Source organism: Chrysochloris asiatica, unplaced genomic scaffold (assembly GCF_000296735.1).
Source record: "Chrysochloris asiatica unplaced genomic scaffold, ChrAsi1.0 scaffold00066, whole genome shotgun sequence".
Lineage (NCBI taxonomy): Eukaryota > Metazoa > Chordata > Mammalia > Afrosoricida > Chrysochloridae > Chrysochloris > Chrysochloris asiatica.
The window spans coordinates 10,410,877-10,437,053 of record NW_006408584.1 but is presented as its reverse complement, the minus strand read 5'-3'; the positions used below and the strand labels follow the sequence as shown (position 1 = coordinate 10,437,053).

General features: G+C 39.9%; 1 protein-coding gene across 1 annotated transcript in view; it reads right to left on the bottom strand.

Moving 5' to 3' along the window:
* Positions 1–26,177, bottom strand: part of SH3RF1 (SH3 domain containing ring finger 1) — a 280,420-nt gene that overhangs the window by 40,096 nt on the left and 214,147 nt on the right. The window contains exons 5-8 of the mRNA XM_006864534.1: positions 23,956–24,258; positions 17,202–17,312; positions 3,674–3,825; positions 2,358–2,528 (exon numbers count right to left, since the gene is read on the bottom strand). Coding sequence (XP_006864596.1) covers positions 2,358–2,528; positions 3,674–3,825; positions 17,202–17,312; positions 23,956–24,258 — 737 coding nt within the window. The remainder of the gene's footprint in view (positions 1–2,357; positions 2,529–3,673; positions 3,826–17,201; positions 17,313–23,955; positions 24,259–26,177) is intronic.

Sequence of the window (26,177 nt, the reverse complement as noted above, 5' to 3'; positions counted from 1 at the left end):
AGAAAGCCTCATCTTTCTCCCACGGAACAGCTAGTAGTTTCAAACTGCCGACCTTGAGGTTAACAGCCCAAATTGTAACCACTATGCTACCAGAGCGCCTTATATATATATATACTCTTGAACTGGCTTTTTTCTTGACCTACATTAATCTCATTTGTTTCAAAATATAGCATGAATCCCATCATTTCAAGAAGGCTTTACCTAAGGCCCACTGGGTGGCACAAATAGTTTGCACTTAGTTTTTAAATGAAAGGCTAGCATTTCAAACTTAGTGGCTCTGGAACAAAGGCCTGGTGATCTGTTTTCATAAAACTGGTAGTCAAGAAAATCTACTAAATTCAGTTTTACTTTCAGTTCTCAACTCAATTGCAATGGATTTGATTTTTTTTGGTTTTACCTATAGCTAAGGCTGAAGATTTCATGTTTCTACTGTTTCATGTGGATTTCTTTCTTTCTTTCTGTTTCCATAGATTATTTACACTTTGGTCCTTGATTACAAAATGTGGTATTTTATTTATTTTTTAAATTACTTATGAAATACTGCTGGCTTGGTAAAAATATGAGCTCCTTGAAGGTTGAAGATGGTTCTTTTCCATTCTGTCAATCCTTGCCCCATCACAGGTGTATGGTGAGTGCTAAACATATCTATTGCCTGAATTTAATTAAATTATGTTTGGATTAGGCTATGAGTCAGAACTGACAGCAATTAACAACAACCGTTTTGTATACTTTTTGATATTCTAATTAATTTAAACTATCATTCTATATATGTAACTTTCTACCAAGCAGAATATTCCTCATTAATTCAAACATCCTTATTTTTCACTATGATGAATAACAAAGAATAAACATCTCTACAGAAGTAAACAAACAGTGAGACTTAATGATTTGTTTTTGAATCCTATGAATATATTTTCTTTCATTACTCATTTTTTTGGGGTTCATTTCCCTTAGGGCTTTTTTTTTTTTTTTTTTACACTAGGGAAGGTCTATCTGCCAGTTTCTGGGTAGAGTAGTTCGTGAATGTAGAAATTCGCTTAAACAGAAAAGAAGGTTTATATTGAATAAAATCTGCAAGTCAAATTAAAACTAACATTCTGTCACCATCTGCAACAATAGTGATTTTCATTTGATTAGGCTGCTGGCCAACCCATAAAGCAAAACCAACAGCTGACAAACATGTCAGTTCATTAAGCCATTTGTTAATCAGTGGGTTTGAAGAATGATTGAACACAGTTAAACCTGGACCATTTATTGAGTGCCCAGTGGTTAAAAATTAGAGCTCTCTCAAAATTGATGCCATTGTAGATCATTTCATTCCATTTTCCAGACTACTTTCCTCAGTGATCAGAAGGTGGATTATTTTTAAATAAAGTAAATTTTGTATAGCTGAAGCTCTTTTAGGTAGGGAACTGTCCTGAGAATTGATGTTTACCAGGATCTCTGACTTCTACCCACTAGATGCCAGTAGCATCTTCTCCTCTCTCCAAATTGTGACAACCAAAAATGTCTTCAGACTTGCCAAATGTCTCCTAGGAAGCAAATTTGTACTTGGTTGAGCAGAATCTATGCCATATTTAAGAAATTTTATTTGTTAGTGTACTCTAAAAAATTAATTACCAGAACTCAAATGTAATTACAAGTGATACAGAATAACTGCTGAGCCAGACCTCATGCCTTTGAATACTATTTCACTATGTGATCTCAAGCAAGTTATTTCATCTCGCTGTGCCTCAACTTTCTGATCTGCTAAATGGGGAAAATAATAGCACACCTACGTTGATGAGTTATTTGAGAACAAGTTAATATATGCAGTGCATTTGGAAATCTTCCTTGCTGGCAAGTAGTAAAGTACTATATAAACATGTTGTTGTTGTTGTTAAGTGCTGTCAAGTTGGTTCTGATTCACAGTGACCCTATATAGGGTTTCTGAGGAATCGCTGGTGAGTTGCAACTGCCGATCTTGCAGTTCAAACTGATTTTGAGGTCGAGTGGTTATTCTACAGCATCACACCAGGGCTACATATAAACATGTAAGTACTAATAATGTAGGTTTTGTTTATATTAAAAACTTTGCTCTTTATTTCTGGCAGAAAGGTGTTGTAGTTGAGTCTTCTCACTCACAGATAAATTTTAAAAAACTGAAAACCTGTCGGTAGAAATGTACAAGTTCACATATACCCATGTGAAAAGTAAGCGAAATATTTTAGAGTTACAAGGTATTTTAGCAGATAGAGATATGGCTATGTAACAGAGGCAATTATAATATGAGAAGGAATTTGGATAGGCTGAAAACCATGGAAAAGAACAAAGCTTCTCTGTTCAAAATTAGGTAAACCATTTATTCAAAACCATACCTTGTGACTGGTGCCACATAATTGCCAGGGAAAACCCCTATCTTGCTGGTATGCATTGATGTCCCTTTGAACCAGCCATCCTGGCAGCGTTCAAACACTAAAAACATCTCCCCTTTTCTCAGCTCCAGCTCATCCTCTTTCCGGGGAGTGTACGGGTATATAGCAACATACCTAGAATAGAAACAAATATTTGATTTCAGGTTAAATAACAGACAAACCCCAAGATACTCCAAAAATTTCCTTGGTACAAAGTCTTCATTGTTTTAGTTTAACCCTAGAACTTACAGGTAGCACTTCAGTGAAACAAATTTGTTTTGCTGTCTCCATTTAAAAAGGCATAATGCTTTCTGACTAAGAACTGTTGAATCCTGCCCTCCCAGTGTGAAAGTGACTAGCCCACCAAATGGCATTCAAGTGATGTGAAAGAATTAATGCAGCTTCTGAGAGTGCCTAACTTGCCCACTGGGAAAATAGAGCTCTTCAAATAGCACTTGTTAGGTTTGGGAAGTAGCCCCAAATGAGGACATATGGTATGAAGTCCATTGGGAAGTAACACATGCTGTCTTCCACACACAAGCCAAACCTAGAAGCTCAGGCTGCACCTATTTGTGTGCTTGACCAGGAAAGACACAGAATTAGAAAAAGTTAAAGGAAAAGGAGGTCTATCTGCAGCATAGAGAACACAAAACCACCCCACAATGCATGCGGACTGTGCCCACCTACACAAGGAAACTAGGCAACACTAACCTACAGTGTCTACCTGTACTGTTCTAAACAATTAATGAAAAAAAAAAAACCACACACTGAAGGACCCACAGAAATGTAGCTGTATTCTGCCATCAGTAAACTGAATAAGACACTTAGATTTGCGGGGGGCTACTAACTGCTGGGGACTTAACAGCTTTTCACATGCTTACTTCAACAAGATCTGATGTGTGTGAAAAATCTTCCTGTTCTTAAGTATCCTAATGCAAGGAATAAAAATGACAGAAAACAGCTGAAATCGCAGTTGTGCAAAGACGCAGTTGTATCCATATATGATATTGTGGGGAAGAAAACAGCTATGCTGCCCTACACTACGAAAGACTTTCACTCAGCAGGATGGCTGCCCCCGCAAGCTCATGCATTAAACCCATTTTGTTTCAGCAGTTTCCTAATTATATGCGTGGCTGTGTGGAGGTTTGCAGAACACAAACTTGTTTGGTGGGCCATAAGCCTGTCACCAGCTCCCATCAGAATGGTGTTTCTCTACCTCTGCTGTTTGGACTTAGTTTTAAAGGAACATATGAGCAGTAATAAATGACCCCCTCACTTACACACTGGGGCGACTCTGGGGCCGTAAATGTGCAATCTGGTCAGTGGATCCCGCTGCGGGCCTCGGCCCTACTCCAGATGCAGCAGCACCTGGTGGTGTGGAGGCGACAGTGGCAGCCAGTAGTGGGGGTGGGGGGAGAGGAGGGTTCATAGTCTGGAAGAAAGAAATGGGGGGGGAGAAGGAACACAATATTTATTTATATCTTTTACTGAAGGTGGGAAGGAAAAGGAATCAGAAATCCATGGAAAACACTTTTAATGGTATCCACACAGAACAGAATCAGCAGGCTCCCTCCTCTGAAAGCCCCCTTTTTATTCATCTCTTACTCTGCTTTATGATCTTAAAGCCACCGCAACCTCTTGAGCAAACAGGTAAATTAATCACCCTTGAGAAGAGGGAAAGAAAAAAAAAAAAAAAAGAAGAAACAATTGCATGTACTTTTAAGATTAATAGCATTTTTTAAAAGTACAAACTTGGACAAGAATCCAAACCCTTTTCAAAGGGGTGGCTACAATGTTGTACTACTTGCTCAGAAATAATTTGTGATTGTTTCTGTAACCTGAAACTTAAACACAACACAAAACAAACTAGCTGTACTTTATCTCAAATCCCTCCTTCAGAAGAAAATTTCCTTTGATGCCTGTTCTCCAAAAAGGCCAAACAATTGCAAGCCAAAGTCACTGGACTATATTGTTGATTCTTTTGTTTACTCTTCTCTTGATTTGCCAGCTTTTGAAATTTAGTCCTATCAAGGACAGTAATCTTTAACAAGTATGCCAGTGAAAAGCTGCTGGTTTCTTTATGGGCATCAGCCTAATGGGGTTCTGCCTACAGGGTTCCATGCCTTTTGAAAATAAATGGAGCAATTGTTACCTTCTTATCTATAAACCCCAGATAATTCTTTAAGGTATGTATTCTGAAACTCCTGGGAAAACAGGCAAACAAAGACCACCTGAACCCTGACCTCAGCCTCCCAAAATCTTTGAGACACTAGATGTAAAATCTGAATCAAAGGAGAAATATGGAGAATGTACCTAGAAAAACATTAAAGTTTGATACAGAGGCTATTTAATGTTTTTCTAAGTGCATTCTCCATATTTCTCCTTTGATTCTGTTTTCACATCTATTTTGGGGAGGCTGAGGTCAGGGTTCAGGTTAAATAGCCTCTATATCGAACTTGGAGTCCTGGTGTGGCACTGTGGGCTAATGCATCACACTGCAAAGTCATTCGAACTGTGAGGTTGGTGGTTCAAGCTCACCAGCTTCTCCTTGGAAACCTTATACTGGGTTGCTATGGATTGGGATCGACTCGACAGCACTAACAACAAATATCAAACTTATGAGTTCTGGTGTGATACTGTAGGATAAGCACTGGATTGCAAGGTCGGTGGTTCAAATCCACCAGCTGCTCCTTGGAAATCCTATACAGTGTTGCTATGAGTCAGAACCAACTCTACAACACTTAATAACAAGGACAACATACCAAACCTGATGTGGCACTGTGGGAAAATACACTGGACCCCAAGGTCGGTCTGAACCACAGAGTTGGAGGTTCAAATTCACCAGCTGCTCCTCGGAAACACTACACAAGGTAGCTATGAGTCTGAACCAACACGACAGCACTTAAAAACCACATACCAAACCAAACCAATGCTGCCAAGTTTACTACAACTCATAGGGAACTTATAGGACATAGTAGAACTGCCTCATACAGTTTTGAAGCCAGTAAACCTTTATGGAAGCAGACTGCCACATCCTTATCCCTCAGAGTGGGTTTGAATATCTGATCTTTCAGGTAGTAGCAAGCACTTTAACTACCATGCCACCAGAACTCTCACAAATAGTTTGTACATATCAGCATATAAATAAGAAAAGTTGAGTGTTTCCTTAATATAGTTCATAAGTCATTTTATCTCTAATATATCTCATTTGATCTCTTAATATAGTTCTTAACAGTCATTTTACCTCTATTTTCTTGAGTAAAAATATTAATATCAAGATTTACCTCATCTGCCAGCTAATTTGCATAGTTCTAGAAACAAAATTAACTGAGTAAAAAAAAATTCCAAAGTTTCTATTTATACATTGCAACTGTTTCACACATTCTATTTCATTATTTTTGCAAAAGTGATTTTCAGCAAGGAGTTTTCCCACACTGTAGCTGAAGTGGTAACAGAACACTTACTGCAGAAATAAATAAGGTGCAGAGCTGTTTACAAAGTACTAACATGGACTACGCAAGTCATGAAAAAGTCAGATTCTCCACACAGAACACTTGAGCATGTGGATTTATTTGAACCCTGCAAACATGAATGTTGTAGGGCTTAGGGGCTGAGTCCTGGTGGTGCTGTGGGATAAGCTACTAGCCATAAGGTCGGCAGTTCAAGCACACCAGTGGCTTTGTGGGAGAAGGATGACTCCTTCTGCTCCTGTTAATATTTACAATTTGAGAAACTTAAGGAGTAGTTCTGCTCTGCCCTATCGGGTCACTATGAGTTGGAATGGACTCCACAGCAGTGGGGTCGTGTTTAAAACTCAAACCTCGACTTGCGGTATTCAAGGATTATATGAACACAATATTGAATGATGCAAAAAGCATCAAAAAAAAAAAGGCATAAGGAAGACAGTGACTGTACCAAAAATAAATGGTCGATGTTCAACCATTTCAAGACGTAGCATATGATCAAGATTCCTGAAGGAAGAAGTACAAGGTGCATTGAAAGCCCTGGAAAAAAAAACAAGGCACCGGGAACTGATGAAATACAAACTGAAATCTATCAAAAAACTGATGAGGCTCTATAGGCACTCACTCATCTATGCCAAGAAATTTGGAAGACAACTTCCTGGCCAAATGACTTGGAAGAGATCCATATTTGTGCCCATTCCAAAGACCGGTGACCCAATGGAATGTGGAAATCATCAGACACTATCACTGATATCCTATGCAAGTAAAATTTTACTAAAGGAAGTACAAAAACGGCTGCAACCATATATTGACAGAGCACTTCCAGACGTTCAAGCCAGATTCAGAAAGGGACATGGAATGAGGGACATCCCTGCTGATGTCAGATGGATCATGGCTGATAGCAGAGAATATTAGAAAAATATTTACCTGTGCTTTATTGATTATGCAAAGGTTTTTGACTGTGTAGATCATGACAAGCTATGGACAGCATTGTGAAGTATGAGTTTCCCGTAACACTTAATGGTGCTCATGAGGATCCTGTACATAGACCAAGAGGCAATTGTTCGAACAGAACAAGGGAACATCAAATGGTTTCAAATTAGGAAAGGTGTGTGTCAGGGTTATATTTTTTCACCATACTTATTCAATCTGTATGCTGAGCAAATAATCTGAGAAACTGAATTATATGAAGAAAAATGTGGCACCAGGATTGGAGGAAGACTTCATTAACAATTTGTAATATGTAGATGATACAGCCTCACTTGCTGAAAGTAAAAAGGACTTAAAATGCATCCTGATGAAGATCAAAGACAACAGCCTTTGGTATGGGTTGCATCTCAATGTAACAGAAACAAAAATCCTCTCACTACTGAACCAATAAACAACAACCATATAAATGGAGAAAAGACTGAAGTTGTAAAAGACTTCATTTGGCTCCGTCTATCATCAACACTCATGGAAGCAGCAGTCAAGAAATCAAACGACGCACTGCATTAGGCAAATCTGCTGCAGATTTGCAGTGTTGAAGAGCAAAGATGTCAGTTTAAGGAGCAGAGTGCACCTAACCCAAGCCATGGTATTTTCAATAACCTCATATGCTTGTGAAAATTGGACAGTGAATATAGAAGACTGTAGAAGAGTTGATGCATTTCAGTTATAGTATTGAAGGAGAATGTTGAAAATACCATGGTCTGCCTAAAAAGAACAAATAGATCTGTGTTGAAAGAAGTACAGCCAGTGTTCCTTGGAAGCCAGGATGGCCAGTCTTCACCTCTCATACTTTAGACATATTGTCAGGAGAGACCATTCACTGCAGAAGAATACCATGGTTGGTAAAGTGGAGTGTTGTGGAAAAAGAGGAAGACCCCCAATGAGATGGATTGGCACAATGGCAGCAGTGATGAGCTCAGGTGTAGCAACAATTGTTAGGTTGGCCCAGGGCCAGGCAATGTATCATTCTGTTGTGCATTATGATTCGGTACACTGACTCAATGCCTTTAACCAGGAAAAGGCCAAGCACGCATTGCATTTGGCCTCTTCTCAGTGACATAGTAGAAAAAAAAATGAAGATGACTCCAGTAAAGCAGTCAGCAAATGTGACCTCGGTGGTTCAGTGGCTTTATGGATGAGTTAACAAGTCTAGATTATACATAGAGGGACATGCAAGGGCACGTCAAAGAGTTTGTGAAAAAAATTCATTATCTTTTCATTCTATTTTCCCACAAATTTGCTTAATTCCCCTCATACAGAGAAACTGTAAAATGACCACTAAGTTGATTTTCATTGAAATTTTTCTAAAAGCCCAAATCTGAAAATAGCATGACTTATCAAAAGGCAGGACACAGAAAGTGCTCAACAAGTCAGGAGCTAGGAGTGACTGAAAAGCCCCATTTTACACTCTAAGGAAAATTTAGTTTTCAAGAGAAAAGGAAGTGAAAATCACATGTTATATCTTAGAAGTCCTGGTATGGTACTGTACGATAAGCACTGGACTGCTAAACACAAGGTCAGCAGTTCAAACTCACCAGCTGCTCCTTGGAAGCCCTACACAAGGTTGCTATGAGTCAGAAATGACTCAATGGCACTTAACAACATTATACTTTATCTTCAGTACACTTGTTTCCTCTAAGAAGAAAGATGAAATTACCTTTGTATGTACAAAGAAAGGTTACCTTTCATATTAAAAAGGATAGCAAAGAAATGTTCCATGGACATTATTTTTACAAATAGTTAACAACTAGCAGGCATTTGAAATGTGCCATAAAGGATTTTCTGAAATCTTTCTAAAAAGCTGAACCTGAGACAAATTGTAGTTATACTTTTCTTTTTATGATTGAAGCATGTTGTTTATATTACTATGTGCCCACCAGCCAGTTCCAACTCATAGTGACCCCATATAAGAATATGACTGACCCATAGGGTTTTCGAGACGACTATGATGGGTTGTTTGAACTGTCAATCTTTCAGTTAGCATTTGAGAGCACTGCATCTACAGGGCTCATTTGACAGAAGTGTTGTTGTTGTTGTTATGTGCCGTGGAGTCAATTCCGACTCATAGTGACCCTGCACAGGGTTTCCGAGGCTGTAAATCTTTACGGGAGCAGAACGCCTCATCTTTCTCCCACGGAACTGCTAGTAGTTTCGAACTGCCGACCTTCAGGTTAGCAGCCCAATTCATAACCACTACGCTACCAGAGCTTCGGTGGTCTTAATAAAATTGGGCAGGTTTTCTTCCAAATGCTGGGGTAAGGGTCTTTGGGGAAGTATGTCTATGTGTACTTGTATGTGCATGTGAGCTCATGTATATATAAGTACATGGAAAAAGACCACAAAAGAAAATCTGATTCAAATCAGATTCCTAGATGTTGTTCTGCCCTGAGTGGGTGGTAAAATGATAGTGCTGTCCTGTGTCCAGGGCTGTGACAGACTAGGAAGTACTGTGTGTGGACTGTTTTATAAACAACAAACTGAAATAATCTGGTGATGTGGAAGTTCAAAAGGTAATCTGCTGTGTATTGTGCTTCAGGCAGTCTGCTATCCTGCAAAACCTGAAATTTATACAAAGCAAACCACATTGCATTCACCCGGAGCTGACCCCGAGATCTGCCTTTATTTCACAGTGGCACCCTATCTATGTTAAGACGTACTTCTTACCTGCAGCAAACACATTTTGTTATTTTGTTAACCTAATAGGATTGTTTAAAATTTAGCATAAAATGGCAATTACTTTGCACTTAAAAGATGTCAGTGAGTTGATTTTGACTCATGTTGACCCTACGTGTGTCAGATTAGAACTGCTCTGCTGTGTAGTGAATTATTTCATGTCTCTTCTAGCCATAGTCTTTGTAAAACCTTGTAAACTCCCACCAAATGACTTTCTCCTGATGGGTCTGGGTAAGAAGAGAAGGTGGGCGAAGGTAGGATTGTGATTGTAAACACTTGGGAATCTAATGAGGTGATTGGTCAACGTTACCATCTTGTTGGGTTTACAATGAGCCATTCTCAGGAAGCAGGAAGGGAGGAATCTCACAGCCATCACAGAAAAAGAGCTAGGAGTGGAGCATGTCCCTTGGACCTCAAGATCCCTGTGCATTGAACGTCCTCCATTCAGGGACTGAAAGCTGCAACATGGGAGAAGTAGTAGCAGCAGCGGCAGCAGAACCATGAGCCAGAGCAAGAGACAGAGTTATGGGTTTCCCAGTCCACAGAACAAGTAAAACTCAGTGACTTTGAAAGGAGGCTTACGGGTAGTGTGGGGTACATCCAGGTACTTAACTGGGGGAAGTTAAAGCTGAGTGCCTTCAGGCTGGGGCTTATAGTGGTGTGGTGTGTCTTGTGGGCCTTTATCAGTATCCCTAAAAGACCTTTGTAACACTGGCCAGGCAGAGAGAGGCCTTCCTGTGGGTTCAGTAGAGGAGAGGCTGTCCTGACTGAAACAACTATGCCCTAAATATTTCTGACCCTTAATTTTAATCTGTTAACTTCCCAAATAAACCCCATAACTGTGAGTTTGGTTTCTCGTAGTTCTGTGTGGCCCCTGTAATGGATTTTCGAACCCAGCATTAGTAGAGTGTGCTGGGGAAGGATGGTTTTCGTCATCATTTTTCACATGCTCCATAGGGTTTTCAATGGCTGTATTCTTTATGGAGTCCTGGTGCGGTACTGCAGAACAGTGCACAGGACTGTAGATCGGGGGTTCAAACTCACCAATGACGCCTCAGAAACCCTATTCAGGGTTGCTAAGAGTCGGAACTGACTCCACAGCACTTAACAACAACAATAATCTTTATGGAAAGCCAGGTTTATAAGATTGTATAAAAGGAAGATGTAATTATAAAAAAACCTACGAATGTCTTGAAAGAAAGACCAGCAAGACAAACAAAAATGGCAGTCTGATCTACTAATACAACAACTAGCAAGTTGTTCACCAGGGATCTATGAAGGCAAGCAATCAAGTCCATTTAGGTCAGAAACCCCGTTTAAGATTGAAACTCAAAGGGAACACATGAGGAGGCATGTAAGCTTGCTGGCAACTACACTGGTCTACTGGTGAGTGGAAGTGGGGGAAAGGCAACAGTGAAGATATGGTCTGAGTTCAACCACATTCCATAGACTCCCGTTGACCTGGAGATGAGATAGAGAAGAGGAAGGACTGGTTGGTCTGAAGTGTGGTGAGACCTGGGGACTCCTAAGCCCATGGACAAGGACATAGCCATAGAGGGCTAGAGCTGAGAGTGAAGCACAAGAACTCCCAAACTTGTAGACAGACAGTACCCATTTGACCTAGCTTTGATGGCTGGATGACCAGAACTTGACTAGAGGAAGATAAAGAAATTTGATAGATGAAACAAGTGTAAATTGCTACAATTTGATGAACCTAACCTATACTTATGAATGTAGTAGCTCAAAATACCAACTGAGAGGGAAGGAGTCTTCACAACAAGGAACAAACCTATCCCCTCTGTACACAGGGTTGATAGAGACAGGTAACTTAGACATTGGCTACCTAAAATGGGGGGGGGGGGGGGGGGGGAGGGGGAAGGAGGCTATAAAGGCAAAAAGTGGCTGGCTTACAAGTTTTCAAGAGGAAGTTTAGTTTCAGAGTGTGCAGGGGAAGGTAGAATCCCCACTGGATAGTTTTCATCTTGTCTAGATGGGTCTGGTGAAAGGAGACGGGGAGAGGATTCTTCTGATTCATAGTGAGTTATTGTTATTATGACTGTGACTGTCACAACTCTAAAGGTAGAAGTTTTGTAACATAAAGGAGGGAGTAGTTAATTTTATATTCCAGAATCAGAGGACCCTAGGACCATCAAGGGAGAAGAGTACAAGTGGAATGTGGGACCCTATCCAGAGAAGCAGTGACACCAGAGACAGAAACAGAGATGGGGGCATGAGAGAGAGAGTGCAATTGAGGACTCTAGACTCATGAAAAGAGAAAGACTGAGTGCTGGAGGCCAGGAGGCAGGCTTGCAGAATGAGCCCTTTGGTTGTTTATATGATTATATAGTCCTGAGTATTTTTGTGTACGTCAAAAAAAAAAAAAAAAATTAACAAAAAGCCCAGAGGGAATAGAAGCAAATACTGTTGAGTGATGATGCATGGAGGGGATTGGAATCATTGCAAATGAATGAAATATGATAGGATGAGGGCAAAACCGATGTTCTCACATGTAAACTATCACTCAATTCACAACAAAAGTTTATTAAAAAAATTAAAAACAACCTATGAATGACAATTTTTATTCATAAATCGTAGATTTATTGTTATACATTTGAATCGGTAGAGACCCTATACTAATGAATTGACTTTGTATAAATCATGTAAGGTCTATCACTTTCTAACACGGAGTTAACAAATTAGAAATAATTTATGTAAGTTGTCTTTTCTCATGTCTTAGAGCATAGCAGATACTCTTCTTTGTGTTGCTGGAACCTAGCTTTGCAGCCAGGAGTTCCAATGGCTAAGTAAAGGCTTAAATGCTTGACTATTAGCCAAAAGTTTGGTGGTTCAAACCTATCCCAAGCTGTGTCAGAAGACAGGCCTGCTGAACTGCTTCTGAAAGGTCAGAGACTTGAAAACTCTGCAGAGCAGTTCTACTCTGCACACATGGAGTCACCATGAATAGGAAAACAACTTGATGGAGACAATAACAGCTTTCAGCCAGAGAGAATAAACCAATACATGATTTTTGAGTGAATAACTGAATGAACGAATGCTCTGTGCATCCACATCCTCCTTAAAGCATTTGATGTGGATCAAGAGGTCTGGGTCACTGAGATACTGAAGCTCTTCATTTTGTTCTGATGGAAGTTTCTGTCATATCCAACTCATCAACCCAATTTCCAGAACTCCTACCAATTCCAAAGACTCCATTTCAACCTCTCAAACTGCCAAAGTTGGGGTTCCCATCATTATGCTTTTGGAACCCTTCACTGATCCTACCAATAGTACATGCTGTCCTTTATCTTCACATGGGCCCAAATGAGCTAAATATATGGGATATCCTGAGAACCTGACATCATTTTATTTCTTTAATCAAACACACTCACACATTCTACACAGGACATATGTGTGTGTTTGCATATTGTTCTTTTTTAAAAATCCATACAAATTAGGATACAAGTATTTGAAATGCATTTTTAAGTTGTCCCTAATCAGTATTTGGTCTTACTGTCCTGGCTACCTGGTGATGCCTTGCAGCTCAACACTTCTCAGCTAGTACAGATCAGAGAGTATTAACTGCCTAATCAGGGAGTATTACTTGTGTATCTCCAAACTTCTGCCATTTTGCAGAAGATATAAAATTAAGAGTGTCACCCTCCTCTCCCCACAAACTTATTTGAAAGAAAACACAACTATGAATGGAGTTTGATGACTATGTTACATAAGCATGACAACAGCTCTGCTCATAATGGTAGATATTTAACATTTTAACTGTGGCATATGAAATGTATGGGGAACTATGTTCATAACTTCATTCTGCATACAAAATTAGCAAAGTCTCCACTGCTGAGAAAAGTACTAGAAATCATTTTCACCTCCTATTCTAGTGGTGGCATTTATGACCTAGAAGCTGACACCATGAAAAACATGGTTTCCTTTCTCCAAGGAAGCATTCTACTGCTCGAATAGTGCTCAGAGCTTTAGGAAGTGTTTCAAATTTTAAACAGAAAACTTGCCACAATTAATGTGAGATATGCAGAGGGCACATACTACTGAGATCTTGCCACTAAAACCTAATATACTCAATCCAAAACATTTCAGCCAACCTACCAGGAACTTTGAGATCTAGACATCTCCTGGGGATGACAGCTGTGTCTGTTTATAATTAGTTTTTCATTAAATGAAATTGGCACAGTAGACCTACTGCCTAATAAACCTCTTATTGTTTAACATGCCAGCTTACTTATATAATCCTAGGATAAAATGGTTGAATATAAATTATTTTTTGGTGTATTCATGCTCCCTTGTGACCTTTCCCATTGATTTGCCCTTGAGTCACCCCACCATTAAGAGCAACTAGCCATTTACTATATTGCAAATTTTTTATCCCACAAGGCTTGACACTCAGCCAGCCTTATGTCTTTTCCTCTAATTATTATTATTATTATTATTTTCAGATCAGAAAAGTCCATCTTTTATTCCCTTAAGAAATTAAGCTAGAATTTTTTTCATGTAGGGTACTCATCTGGAAATAAACACCAACCGGCTGTGTGTCTAATGTTGGGGTGGCAAGGGAAGGAAGGAGAGTCTTCCAGAGATTGAGGGTAGGATGATTATGGAGTTTAAACCCCCCACCATCAAGTCAATTCTGACTAGTTAAGTGCCATTGAGTCAGTCCCAACTCATAGCAACCCTCTCTAGGGTTTCCCAGGAGCAGCTGGTAGGTTTGAACCATTGACCTTGGAGGCTCAAACCACCCTTATGTTTTAGTGCATTATTCTGCAGTGCCACACCAGGACTATGTAGGACAAAGCAGAATTGCTCCTTAGTATTTCCAAGACTGTAAATCTTCTCAGGAGCAGGCTGCCACAGCTTTCTTTCAAGGAGTGGCTTGTTGTTGTTGTTAAGTGCTGTTGAGTCGATTCCGACCCATAGTGACCCTGTATAGGGTTTCCAAGGAGCGGCTGGTGAGCTTGAACTGCCAACCTTGCGAGTCAAATGACTTTGCAGTCTGGCACATTAACCCACAGCACCATACCAGGACTCCTCACCAGGACTCAAGGAGTGGCTGGTAAGTTTGAAATGCTGACCTTGCTGTTGTAGGCTAGTGCTCCACCCATTGTTCCATGAGGGCTCCTTGATTATGGAACTTGACTTTGGTCAAAACACCTGAAGCACACAGAATCTCAGGGAAACGACATTTCATCTTTTACCCAGCAGAATCAAAACACAACTTCTCCTCCTTCACCACACAGTTGCTCTCTCAGAGAAGCTATCACAGTTCAGGAAACATATGAAAGCATTTTAACCAGAACATTATTAACTTCCATTTAAATACAAGAACATGCTTAACTCTATAAAAGCTTTTCAAAAGTTTCACTCAGTCAAGTTAGGTATAACTGCATGTATTTATATCCCAACTTGCTACAAAGGCAGCTTTCAATTATATTTCAGATGTATCAAGACAAAATAAATACAAAACAAGAAAAATGACACAAAAGCAAAATGAAAATGGTAAAACTAGATGGAACCAACATTTTGACTAATACGTTGTAAGGTCCTGACTGGGGGAGGGAGGGAAGCGAGCAGCAGCTATAAATTTGGTTTAAGCATTCTAGCAGAAGGAAATACAATATTTACAACATAAAACTCACAAGCAAAAAATAAGCCAGCTGCTTAGATGTTCCAGAATTCTTGATACAGAGAACAAAGAAAAGCATCCAGATCAAGCTTCAAGTTTTCCATAGAATAAAACCAGGTTCACCTTGTGACAACCATTAATAGAGACCAATAATGAAATCACTGATAATCATCCCTTTCTACGTTTGAGACATGGCACAAACTCTACAGAGTAGTAACTATGAGGAGGCTTCAAAAAGTTCATGGAATTAATCTTGTTTTATAGGTAGGCACTTCGAGGCTGAGTAACTTTCCATGGCCACATAATCAATCAAATAAGAAGCCTGAGGTGGGTTTCAGCTCATCATCCAGTAACTTACTCTCTAAGAACATCACGTTGTTAGTTGTCTTCAGGTTTAAGACCACCCCATACACAACAGAAGGTAACACTGCACTATGCTCATGCTTGTTGATAGGTTTGAATTCACTGTTGTGGCCATTGTGTGTTTTGAATGCCTTTGAACTTAGGGACTCACCTTCCAACATTACACTGAACATTAGTCTGTAGCGATCCATAGGGAATTCACTGGCTAATTTTTGGAAATACATCAGCAGTTTTTCTTCCCAGTCTGTCTCTGGATGCCCTGCTGAAATCATGTTCACCATGGATGAAATATTGGTGGCTTCCACCCTGATAGTAATATGCAAGCCACCACAGTAAAACAAACTGACAGGTAGTGATGGAGGGCCCCATAGTAACCAGGTGATATTTTGTAGGGGATTTACATAAGGGAGGTGGGGCAATGTAGTATGTTACAGGATCATACCAGTTTGATCCACTGGCAGAAATTTGCATTTCCACTCCAGATACACAGAATGAGAATCTACATGTTAACAAGATCCCCAGGCGACTCTTACAGGTTCCCAGGTGATACTTACATATAGATAAGGATCACCTGGAGATCTGGTTTAAATGTAGAGTCTGAATCTGAATATCTGGTATAGAAATGCAAATTCTCTGCAGAGGGTCCAACTGGAATGATCCCATTCATTATCACTACACTGGATTCAGCAGTGGGAGAAAGACCAACAGCATAAGCCAAGGCATTAGCTGGATGAGCAATGTCTCAGGACTGTGGTCCCTGGCAGTTTTATTGACCACAATTTTAGAAACAGGGAATCAAACTACAGTACTGTGTTTCTGCTACCTAAGGTTGCATTTGTTTGCTTCTTCCCTTTTAATTTTCTCTCTGTAGTGTTGTTCTTTGTATTTATCTCCCTTGGATGTCCTAATACCCTTTATTAATTTTCCCCTTTAGGGTGTTTTGAAACAATTAGTGTTTAAACTCCATCTGTAAGATGCTCTGCTTTCAAAAGGAAAATCAACGTGGTAATGTAAGAGCGTCTTCCAATGCTGCAGAAGGTATATCTAGCCAGCCACAGCTGTTGTTGTTAAGTGCCATCGAGTCAGTTCTGACCCACAGCGACCCTGAACAGGGTTTACGAGGTTGTAAATCTTTACGGGAGCAGAAAGTCTCATCTTTATCCCACAGAGAAGCTGGTAGTTTCGAACTACTGACCTTGCGGTTTGCAGCCCGATTCATAACCACTATGCTACCAGAGCTCCTGGCATATCAAAAGAAAACAAATGCCTAAATGATGAATCCTATATGTAGAGATGTGGTATCAAGTTATTCTGTGAACCAAAGCAAACCACCTAGCCCCTAGGACCCCAGTTTCCTCAGTATTTCTATAAACATATTTTTGTTAGAAATAACCAGGTTCTAAAAATTCAGGCTGAATTTAATGACTGTTAAAAGTATTTTTTCAGACCTCTTCTAATAGCTTCAGGCCACTGATTGTCACTGTTAAATTTTTTATAGTCCGCAGGCAAGAGACTTTCCAATTTTTTGTAAGATTGTCAGATACTAGATGAAAGATAGAGATCCATCCCATGTAGCGCGTACCAACAGTGAACTGCAGGTGTTGAGAGGTGGAGTGTGCCAGACTCACATGACTAAATACCTAAGGAAAGAAAGTTGAGAGAAACTATACTCACTCCGAGGGCGGCTTGGTAGGGGGTATCTGATGGGAAAGTAAATGTAGGACCAGTTGTCACGGGACTGCTTGGGGGTGGGGTCACAATTAACCCAGTGGTACTTATATGAACCTGCCAAGACAAAAGGAAAAATACGTTAATATACTACATATAATATAACAGATGATTCTTGGGAAGAAAAATCTGTTTTTATTTTATTTTTTAAAAGTCTGTACCTTCTACTATCTACAGAACCTCTTTCATTTATTCAATGTATATTTAAATCACTTCCCTGTTGAGTCAATCCCAAATCATGGCGACCCAATGTGTATGTCAGAGTGAAAATGTGCTCCATAGAGGTTTGTGGGTTTTTCCCCCATATAGTGTCAATGGCTGATTTTTCAGAAGTCCGTCATCAGGCTTTTCTTCTGAGATGCCTCTGACTCTGGATGGACTTGAATCTAGAACTTTTTGGTTAGCAGCAAGCAAGCTAACCACTTGCACCACCCAGCTCAAATTTTCTGATTACCTAATTTGTATCAGGCGTTTAAAGTTTTGCTAGATGCTAGGGAGTCATGTGATAAAGTACTGGTCACTACAATGTTTCATTGTAGCGATGTGCAGATGATACAACCTTGCTTGCTGAAAGTAAAGAGGACTTAAAATACTGATGAAGATCAAAGACCATAGCCTCTGGCATGGATTGCATCTCAATATAAAGAAAACAAAAATAGTCACCGCTGGACCAATAAATAACATCCTTATCAATGTAGAAAAGATTGAAGTTGTAAAAGATTTCATTTTTCTTGGATCAACCATCAACATTCATGGAAGCAGCAGCCAGAAATCAACTGACATATTACATTAGGCAAATCTGCTGCACAAGACCTTTTTAAAGTGTTGAAGAGCAAAGATGTCAGCTTGAGGACTAAGGTATGCCTGACCCAAGCCATGGTATTTTCAATAACCTCATATGCATGCGAAAGCTGGACAGTGAATAAGGAAGATCATAGAAGAATTGATGCATTTAAGTTATGGTGTTGAAGGAGAATATTGAAAATACCATGGACTGCCAAAAGAACAATGATCTGTGTTGGAAGAAGTGCAGCCAGAGTGCTCCTTGGAGGACAGGCTAGCCAGACTTCGTCTCTCCTACTTTGGATATATTGTCAGGAGGTACTAGTTGCTTGGTAAAGTGGAGGGTTTGGTAAAGCGGAGGGTTTGGTAAAGCGGAGGGTCAGTGGAAAAAGAGGAAGACACCCAACAAGATGGATTAGCAAAGTGACAATATCAATGGGCTCAAAGGTGGCAACAATTGTGAGCTTGGCCCAGGACCCAGCAATGTTTCGTTCTGTTTTGTATAGGGTTGCTATGAGTTGGTACCAACTCGATGGCACCTAACCACAACATTTCAAGGAGTGCTGGTGTGGCACTGTGGGTTAATGTGCTGGACTGTAAGGTCAGTTTGAACCACAAGGTCGGCTGTTAAAGCTGCTCCTTGGAAACCTCTTCAGGGTCACTATGAGTCGGAACCGACTCAAAGGCACTTAACAACAACATTTCACATTCGGAATTTGAATGTTGTTGGCTTTCACAGAAATACACTGCCTCATTTTGGGTGCTACTGTAAACCAAACTGATCTTTCACTTTGAACTCAACTTGTTGTTGTTGTTGTTAAGTGCCTTCGAGTTGGTTCCAACCCATAGCGACCCTGTACAGGGTTTCCGAGGGTGTAAATCCTTACAGGAGTAGAAAGCCTCATCTTTCTCCCAGGGAGTGGCTGGTAGTTTCGAACCACTGACCTTAAGGTTCGCAGCCCGATTCGTAACCACTACACTACCAGAGCTCCTATCCAGCTAACAATTACTAAGGATCCTGTTAAGGTGGGTGTGGTCAAACACTCAGCTGTCTATCAATATGTTAAACCTGTGCTAAATTCTTCAAGTATTTTGCATTTTCAGGATAAATTTTCATGACTCCACCTTTTAGTAGAGACACATAAATAAAATACAGCTGCCTAGACACGTCTATAGCAGACAATTATTTATAAACCCTTTAAAGGAACAATGTCAAGCCAAATTGGCTGTTTTCAAAGTTGTCTTATCCACGATACAACCCAAGATTAATTTACTAGAAAGAAATTGAGTTATTCAGGTCATTTTACTGCCTGTGCTCAGGTACTTGATCAATTGCACTCAAGTTGCATATTATGTCCAACACATGGTGGTATGACTTGGTGCTATAAAAGTAGGAGTGTGTGTTTCTACGCAAGTGGGAAGTTTATTTCCATCCACTATTGAATGAACCCTGGTGTGGCACTACAAAATAAGTAGTGGATGTGTAACCAGAAGGTCAGCAGTTCAAACCCACCAGTCACTCTTAGAAACCCGACATAGGGTCGCCATGAGTCACAACTGAATTGACAACATACAAAATGGAAGGAGAATGGTTGGCTGCCACCTTTTCCCCCAAGGACACAATAAGATGCCAAAAATGCTAGGCTTTTTGTAATAAAAACTTGATCCCAAGCATAGATTCCTCAATCCCTGTAAATTAAGAAAAAGATGATCAGAGATTAGTTCCCAAAAGGCTTGAAGGAAACTTGTAGTTTCCCACTGGGTTAGGCTCTACCAAGACTAGGAATAATCAGCATCACAGCATATAACCCGTTTTCACAAATAAACCCAGCATTATGTGCGGAATCCACATCCTTAACAAAGATGGATCTATTAGTATATGTATTAAATGAACTTGAGAAATGAACCTAAGCAGATCCAGGGGATCTCTCTAAGAGTTTCTCAGTAAACCCTAATTTTCTGTCTCTCCTGTGAGCCAGAGTCTATTTCCAATCAATTTCTAAAGGGAAGTACACAGTCTAGAATAAAACTCATAGCTTACTTATTACATCAAGTAGGTGTATTTATGTATACACACTTCAGAGGACATCTGCAAGTTGGAAGCATGCAAAAGAAATAGCCTTTCTTAAAAGATAGGTGAAGTTCAACTCAGGGTGGATATCATTAACAAGGAAGCTTTAGGACAGGGAAAAAGAATGTAGCAAAATACAGCTTCCTGGACCGAATCCTACAAATGTCTGAGAATGATCTCATTATTGAAGGATGTGTCTCTAACGAGGGAGCTTGTGGCAATGAAATGAGCCTCAAACTGAAAGTCGGGATGTTCTTGTTTATTAGCTGATGTTGACTCTGCTCTAACTCACGGGAACATGCACAAGGGAACAACAAAATACCACTCAGTCCTTCACCATCCCCACACTGGTTATGGGTAAGATCATTGCGATCCATAGGATTTTCACTTTTTGGAAGTAGTCCATCTTAGTCTGGAAGCTTTATTGATATCCATTCAGCCTCATAGCAATATGCAAGATAACTAACTAGCTGGAGTCCTGGTGTGGTGCTGTGGGTTAATGCGCCAGACTGCAAAGCCATTCAAACTGCCAGGTCAGCGGCTCAAACTTACTAGCCACTCCTTGGAAACCCTATACAGGGTTGCTAAGAGTTAGAACTAACTCGACAGCACTTAACAATAATAGCTCATCTTAAGTGCTGTTGAATTGGTTTCAACTCACAGTGGCCCTGTATAGGGTTTACAAGTAGCTGGTGGTTTGGCTGGTGGGTCTGAACTATGACCTTTCAGTTAGCAGTCCAGTGCTTATCCTACAGTGCCACACTAGGGCTCTGCTAATAGTTCATAGTCTTGGATTAGTGCTGGACACATGCTCTCGAAGGTCTGAATCAGAAATCAAGCACTGAACAGAAAGTATCCTGGTGACTAGCAGTTTAACATGGGGCCAGTCCTAGCACCACTAGAGTCAAAGGGAGACAGAAGACATCAAAGAATGATTTTAGAATTCAACTGATGAAGATGGGGCATATCCTGAATAGGATGCTATGCTCATCCTTTTCTCATGGAATTATAACTTAGATTGCTCTCCTCTATAAGACAGGGCTACAGAGAGCTGAGAGTGTTGGGGAGAACAATCTTAGAGAGTGGATGGACCTTCTTGCCTCGCCTGAAGCCACTGGTAATACCAAAATACCATAAAAACACTTTATTATTAACTTCTCCTTCGGTTAGCAGAGGTCAAAAAATAGATAACGGATGTGGTCAGAAAAGCAGAGAAAATGTCTTGGTTACTCAAAGAATCAGGAGCTTTGACAGATGACAATCATGGACATCTGTGCACATCTGTTCTAGTGACCCACCTGGTCAGCACAGCTTGTAAGGAATCTTCCAATTTATGTATCTGAAAGTTCAGTCATTACTCAAGTCACCAAATACAAAAGCAAGTCCAGAAAAACATGTCCTTCTTTTAAATATTCAAAATACCAGTGGCAATTAATAAAACATTGAAATAAAGTAGAGAAGTCTTATCTATGGGAGTTAGCTAATAGGTATCCTATAGTATTTTAGTCACATGACCTGGAAGGTGAAACTAGCACATGGCAAAATGATGGCTCCAGGGCTCAAAGACAAATGGTGGTGTTCTAGGTGTTTTGTGATCTCACTAGAAGTCTCTCAGCCATATACATACCTGGTATTATCACTGTGATTACTGTTATGAGTTACTTTTTCCTATCACATATTTAGGCCTCAAGAGTTTATCTTTTCTTTCCTTAATAATAAATGTTATTATAAAACAGAATTTAACCGGGATTATAGCCTTTGGAATCAGCCAGATCAGAACTTGAATAACAGTGAAGAACTATGAGAACTTTGGGGAAGTGGTTTAGTCTCTGAGTTTTAGATCCATGTACTTAAGGTATATTTAAAGCTCTAACTCAATCATGCAAAACAATAAAGATATGAGGCTTAAAGGATAGCAGTGGAGGTTGATGGCAACCCAAGAACAGAATAGTGTTGAACAGTCTTTTTTTTTCTGGCTAGTTCCAGCTTGTTACATGACCAGCCAAGAAAAGACTGTATTTGGCATCTTCCTTTGCAGTCAGACATGGCCATGCAGTAAAGTCCAGGATAATGCCATGTTAAGAAGAAATACTGTGTGACAGCTTCCAGGAAACTACTTATAAGAAAAGCAAAGTACCCTTTGCTCCTTTTATCTCACCATCCATCTGCCTGGTATTTAGTTGTGATGGTTAAGAGCTGTAATTACCATAAAGAAACACAAGGCTAAGGCTCTCCCCATATGGTGGAGTGCCTGGTCCTTAAGGACTTATGGAGCTATCATAACAACCCTGAACTCCCTATGTCTGGATTTCATTTGAAGAGAAGTGAACACTAACTTCTTTAGGCCCCCAATTTTGGATTTTCTACTAATACAACCAAAGATAATCCCCACTAATAAAAGACAGAGAAAAGGTTAAAAAAAGTTAAGGGTAGAGGTAATCACAAGTAATAAAAAGGAACCCAAAACTTGTGCTCATATCTGGAGACATTCATTAATGGGTCTCAATCAGATCTTCTGAGAAGTCCTTTGCTGGGCAGGGGAGAAGAAGAGCCCTGTATTAAGCAGTCTTGGGAACCATTTTCCCTTATATACTGATCTCCTTGGTTAGGAGCGTGCTTACAGGTCATGTGTTATATACATCATTGTTGTTAAGTGCTGTCCAGTCAGTTCCGACTCATAGTGACCCTGTAAAGGGTTTCCAAGGAGTGGCTGGTGAGTTTGAACCACTGATCTGTGGTTCAAACTGACCTTGCAGTTCAGTGCGTTATTCCACAGAGCCACACCTAGACACATACTCAGTGCTTGATAGTGGACTGTGGCTCCCTCCGAGGTATACAGTACCCTCATGTTTTCTATAAACCTAGGCTGTCGAAATCAGGGTACGCTTCAAATAACTCCTATCCTTTTCTAGAAATAAATTCTCCCAGAGGCAACACACTACCACTGAACACAGACAGAGCTGGGATATGGGAGGAGGGGTGGAATGGTTGAAGGGGAAATTGTTTTTATGAAATACAGAAAGAGCTTTGTTTCCTAAGCTACCCAAACTAAAACAAAAATAGCTCTACTTTTATAGCCTTCAGCTCTTGGGTGTCAGCATCAGACAAGACATGCTCATACCTGACTGCTGAGTTCTCTTCAAAAGATGCAAGGTTAAGTTTATCTTCCTTTCTCTTGTAATTTTTACCTATTGCCCAATGTAGTAACTATTTTTTTAAAGCTCTTTCTTTCTGAGTCATCACTGTCTTTTACTTCAAGAAAACATCATTGTGCAAATGCTGTTAAGTCATACAATAAAAATAAAAAAGAAAATGACTCAATTTTCTATTAAGTGAATGGCCACTGTTACCACCCCTTTAATCAGAGCCTTACTCAAAAATCTTTAGCTTTGAAACTTTCAGATTATCTTAGTACTATATACTGTCTATGTTCACAGGGGTGTAATGCCCCAAAACCCACTGCTATCAAGTCCATTCCAACTGATAACAACCCTGTATAGGGTTTCCAAGGCTATAAATCTTTATGGGAACAGAAAGTGTAGTCTTTCTCCAGAGAAGCAGCTAGTGAGTTTAAACTGCTGACCTTGTGTTTAGCAGCCCAGTGCTTATTCTACAGTGTCACTAGGCTTCTTGGGGGTATAACTGTTGCTGTTAGGTGATGTAGAATCGGTTCTAACTTCATTGAGACCCTATGCACAACAGTACAAAACAGTGCCCCAGACCTTGTTGTTAAATGCCTTCTAGTCAATTACGACTTATAGTGACCCTGTATAGGGTTTCCAAGAATTTGAACTGGTGAATTTGAACTGCAAAGCATGTGGTTGACTTACCTTTTGGATGACTTACCTGAGAAGGGGCGCTACAGGAAAGCCCAGAAAGTTCACTGATGCGAGCAGCAGCCGTGGGGTTGCTAGAGCTGATGAGGACAGGAGGGCTGATTTCCATGGAGTGGCGGTTCTGGGACGCCTGGGAGGACTTGTTGGCCATGGTGAGGGAGGTGAAGGAGTGCCGCTTTTTGGTGTTCTTCTTGGTGTCGGAGTGCTTTGGAGCAGTGCTGCTCTGGGCTGCCACTGAGGTACATTCTCCAGCATCTACCCCTGGAACAGGAGGCTTATCCCATTCTATCAGCTGCTTAGCCGTGGAGTTAAACTGCAAAGCAATCAACAGATTGACAGAAGAAGGTTCCACAGTGCTCAAGGGTTCACAGATGTATTTTCAACATCATATTATCTTTTCCTACATCTGTTATTTAAAGTCACCATTAGAGGTTTGTATATGCTGGTTTTGTTTTCATTCTGGGATGTCCGCTCTTTTTCAATACTGGGATTTCATTGTATACAATGTGGCAAATCAAAACCACACAAACTCAATTCCAACTCATAGTGACCATATATAAATCTTGGTTGTTGTAGCTGTTACGTGCTGTCAAGTCGGTTCCAACTCATAGCGACACTGTCTATGGGTTTGAACTGCCAACCTTACAGTTCAAACCAACCTTGCAGTCCAGTATGTTAACCTGCAGTGTCACACTAGGACTTCATAAAAATCTTAACGGGAGCAGATAGTCTCATTTAGCACCAGAAAAGACAATGGTAGTTTGATCAACTGACCTTGCAGTTAGCAGCCCAATGCCTAACTCCACAGTGATACTAAGGATCTTTATCTATGTGGCAAGTAGATGTTAAATCAAGACTAAATAATCCCAATACACACTTCATTGTTGCTATTAACTGCCATAGAGTTTCCCCTGACTTATCACTACCCCGTACACAACACTGCTGGGGCCTGAGCCATCCACATGTTTATTTTCAGATCAAACTATTGGGATCCATAGGGTTCTAATTGGCTGGTAGCTGAAAGTAGATGCTTAGGTCTTTCTAGTTCCACTTAGTTTGCAAGCCCTGATGAAACCTGTTTCACATAATACCAACACACAAGCCTCAACTGGTATATGGGTGGTAGCTGCACTTGAGGTATAGTGGACGGGAACAGATTCCAGGTTTTACACACAGAAGGGGAGAATTCTACCACTGAATCACCAATGTCCTCTAAAGCAAGCCTAACAAACACCATCTAATTGATTCTGACTCATAGTCACCCTTTAAGAGAAGAACTGTCCCCATAGGGTTTTCAAGGCTATAAATCTTTATAGAAGCAGACTGCCACATCTTTTTTTCACAGAGCAGCTGATGAGTTCAAACCATTGACCTTTTGGTTAGAAACAGATTGTTTTAACCACTGTACCAAAAAAAAAAAAAAAATTGCACACTGCTGCCAATTTCTCAGGACATCTAATTTTTAAATCTTCCAGTAGCAGTAAACAAAGAGTCATTTCAGTTCACAGATGAAAATTAGAGAAAAGTGGGAACCAGACAATCAAAAAGGTGTATCTGTATGATAGAACACATCTTGTTCTCCAATAATGATTCAATATTTTTTCAAAGCACAATTGAATATTGAGGGGGTGATCTCTGACTTTGGAAAATATAAATAAGAAGACAAAAAAGAACATCATGAAATGGTAAATCATGTACTTTTATGTAAACTAACCTCCTGCCTCTGTGTATTTCCCAGGAACGTCACCAAAATAGGTGGTAGAAATTCTTGATATCTATCTATCTATCTATCTATCTATCTATCTATCTATCTATCTATCTATCTATCTTTTTTCTGTCACATCATTGTGTCTCAGTTATTTGTCTCAGTTAAAGCGAGAGATTACAACGGGTCAAAAGTTGTGAATTGGCCTGATAACATCTACAAGAAGAAAAAAAAATTTTTTTTAACCTCTGGTAAAATAAAACATTTCCATAAACTTCACTGATAATACGCTGTGTATCAGGTTACCAAGATAGTACAATCATGAGAAAACATTGAGTACATATTTTAACCTTTCATAAAAAAAAAATTAATATTAAAACAAAAAAGAAACATTTTTAGGTGATATTATCCATAACAAAAGAATTTCCCAACTCAGCCTTACATACTCAGTACTTCAAAAATGGCTTTATAACGATATGATCCTATATATAGAAACCCTCAGTAAAAAAGCTACTAGACCTCATTGG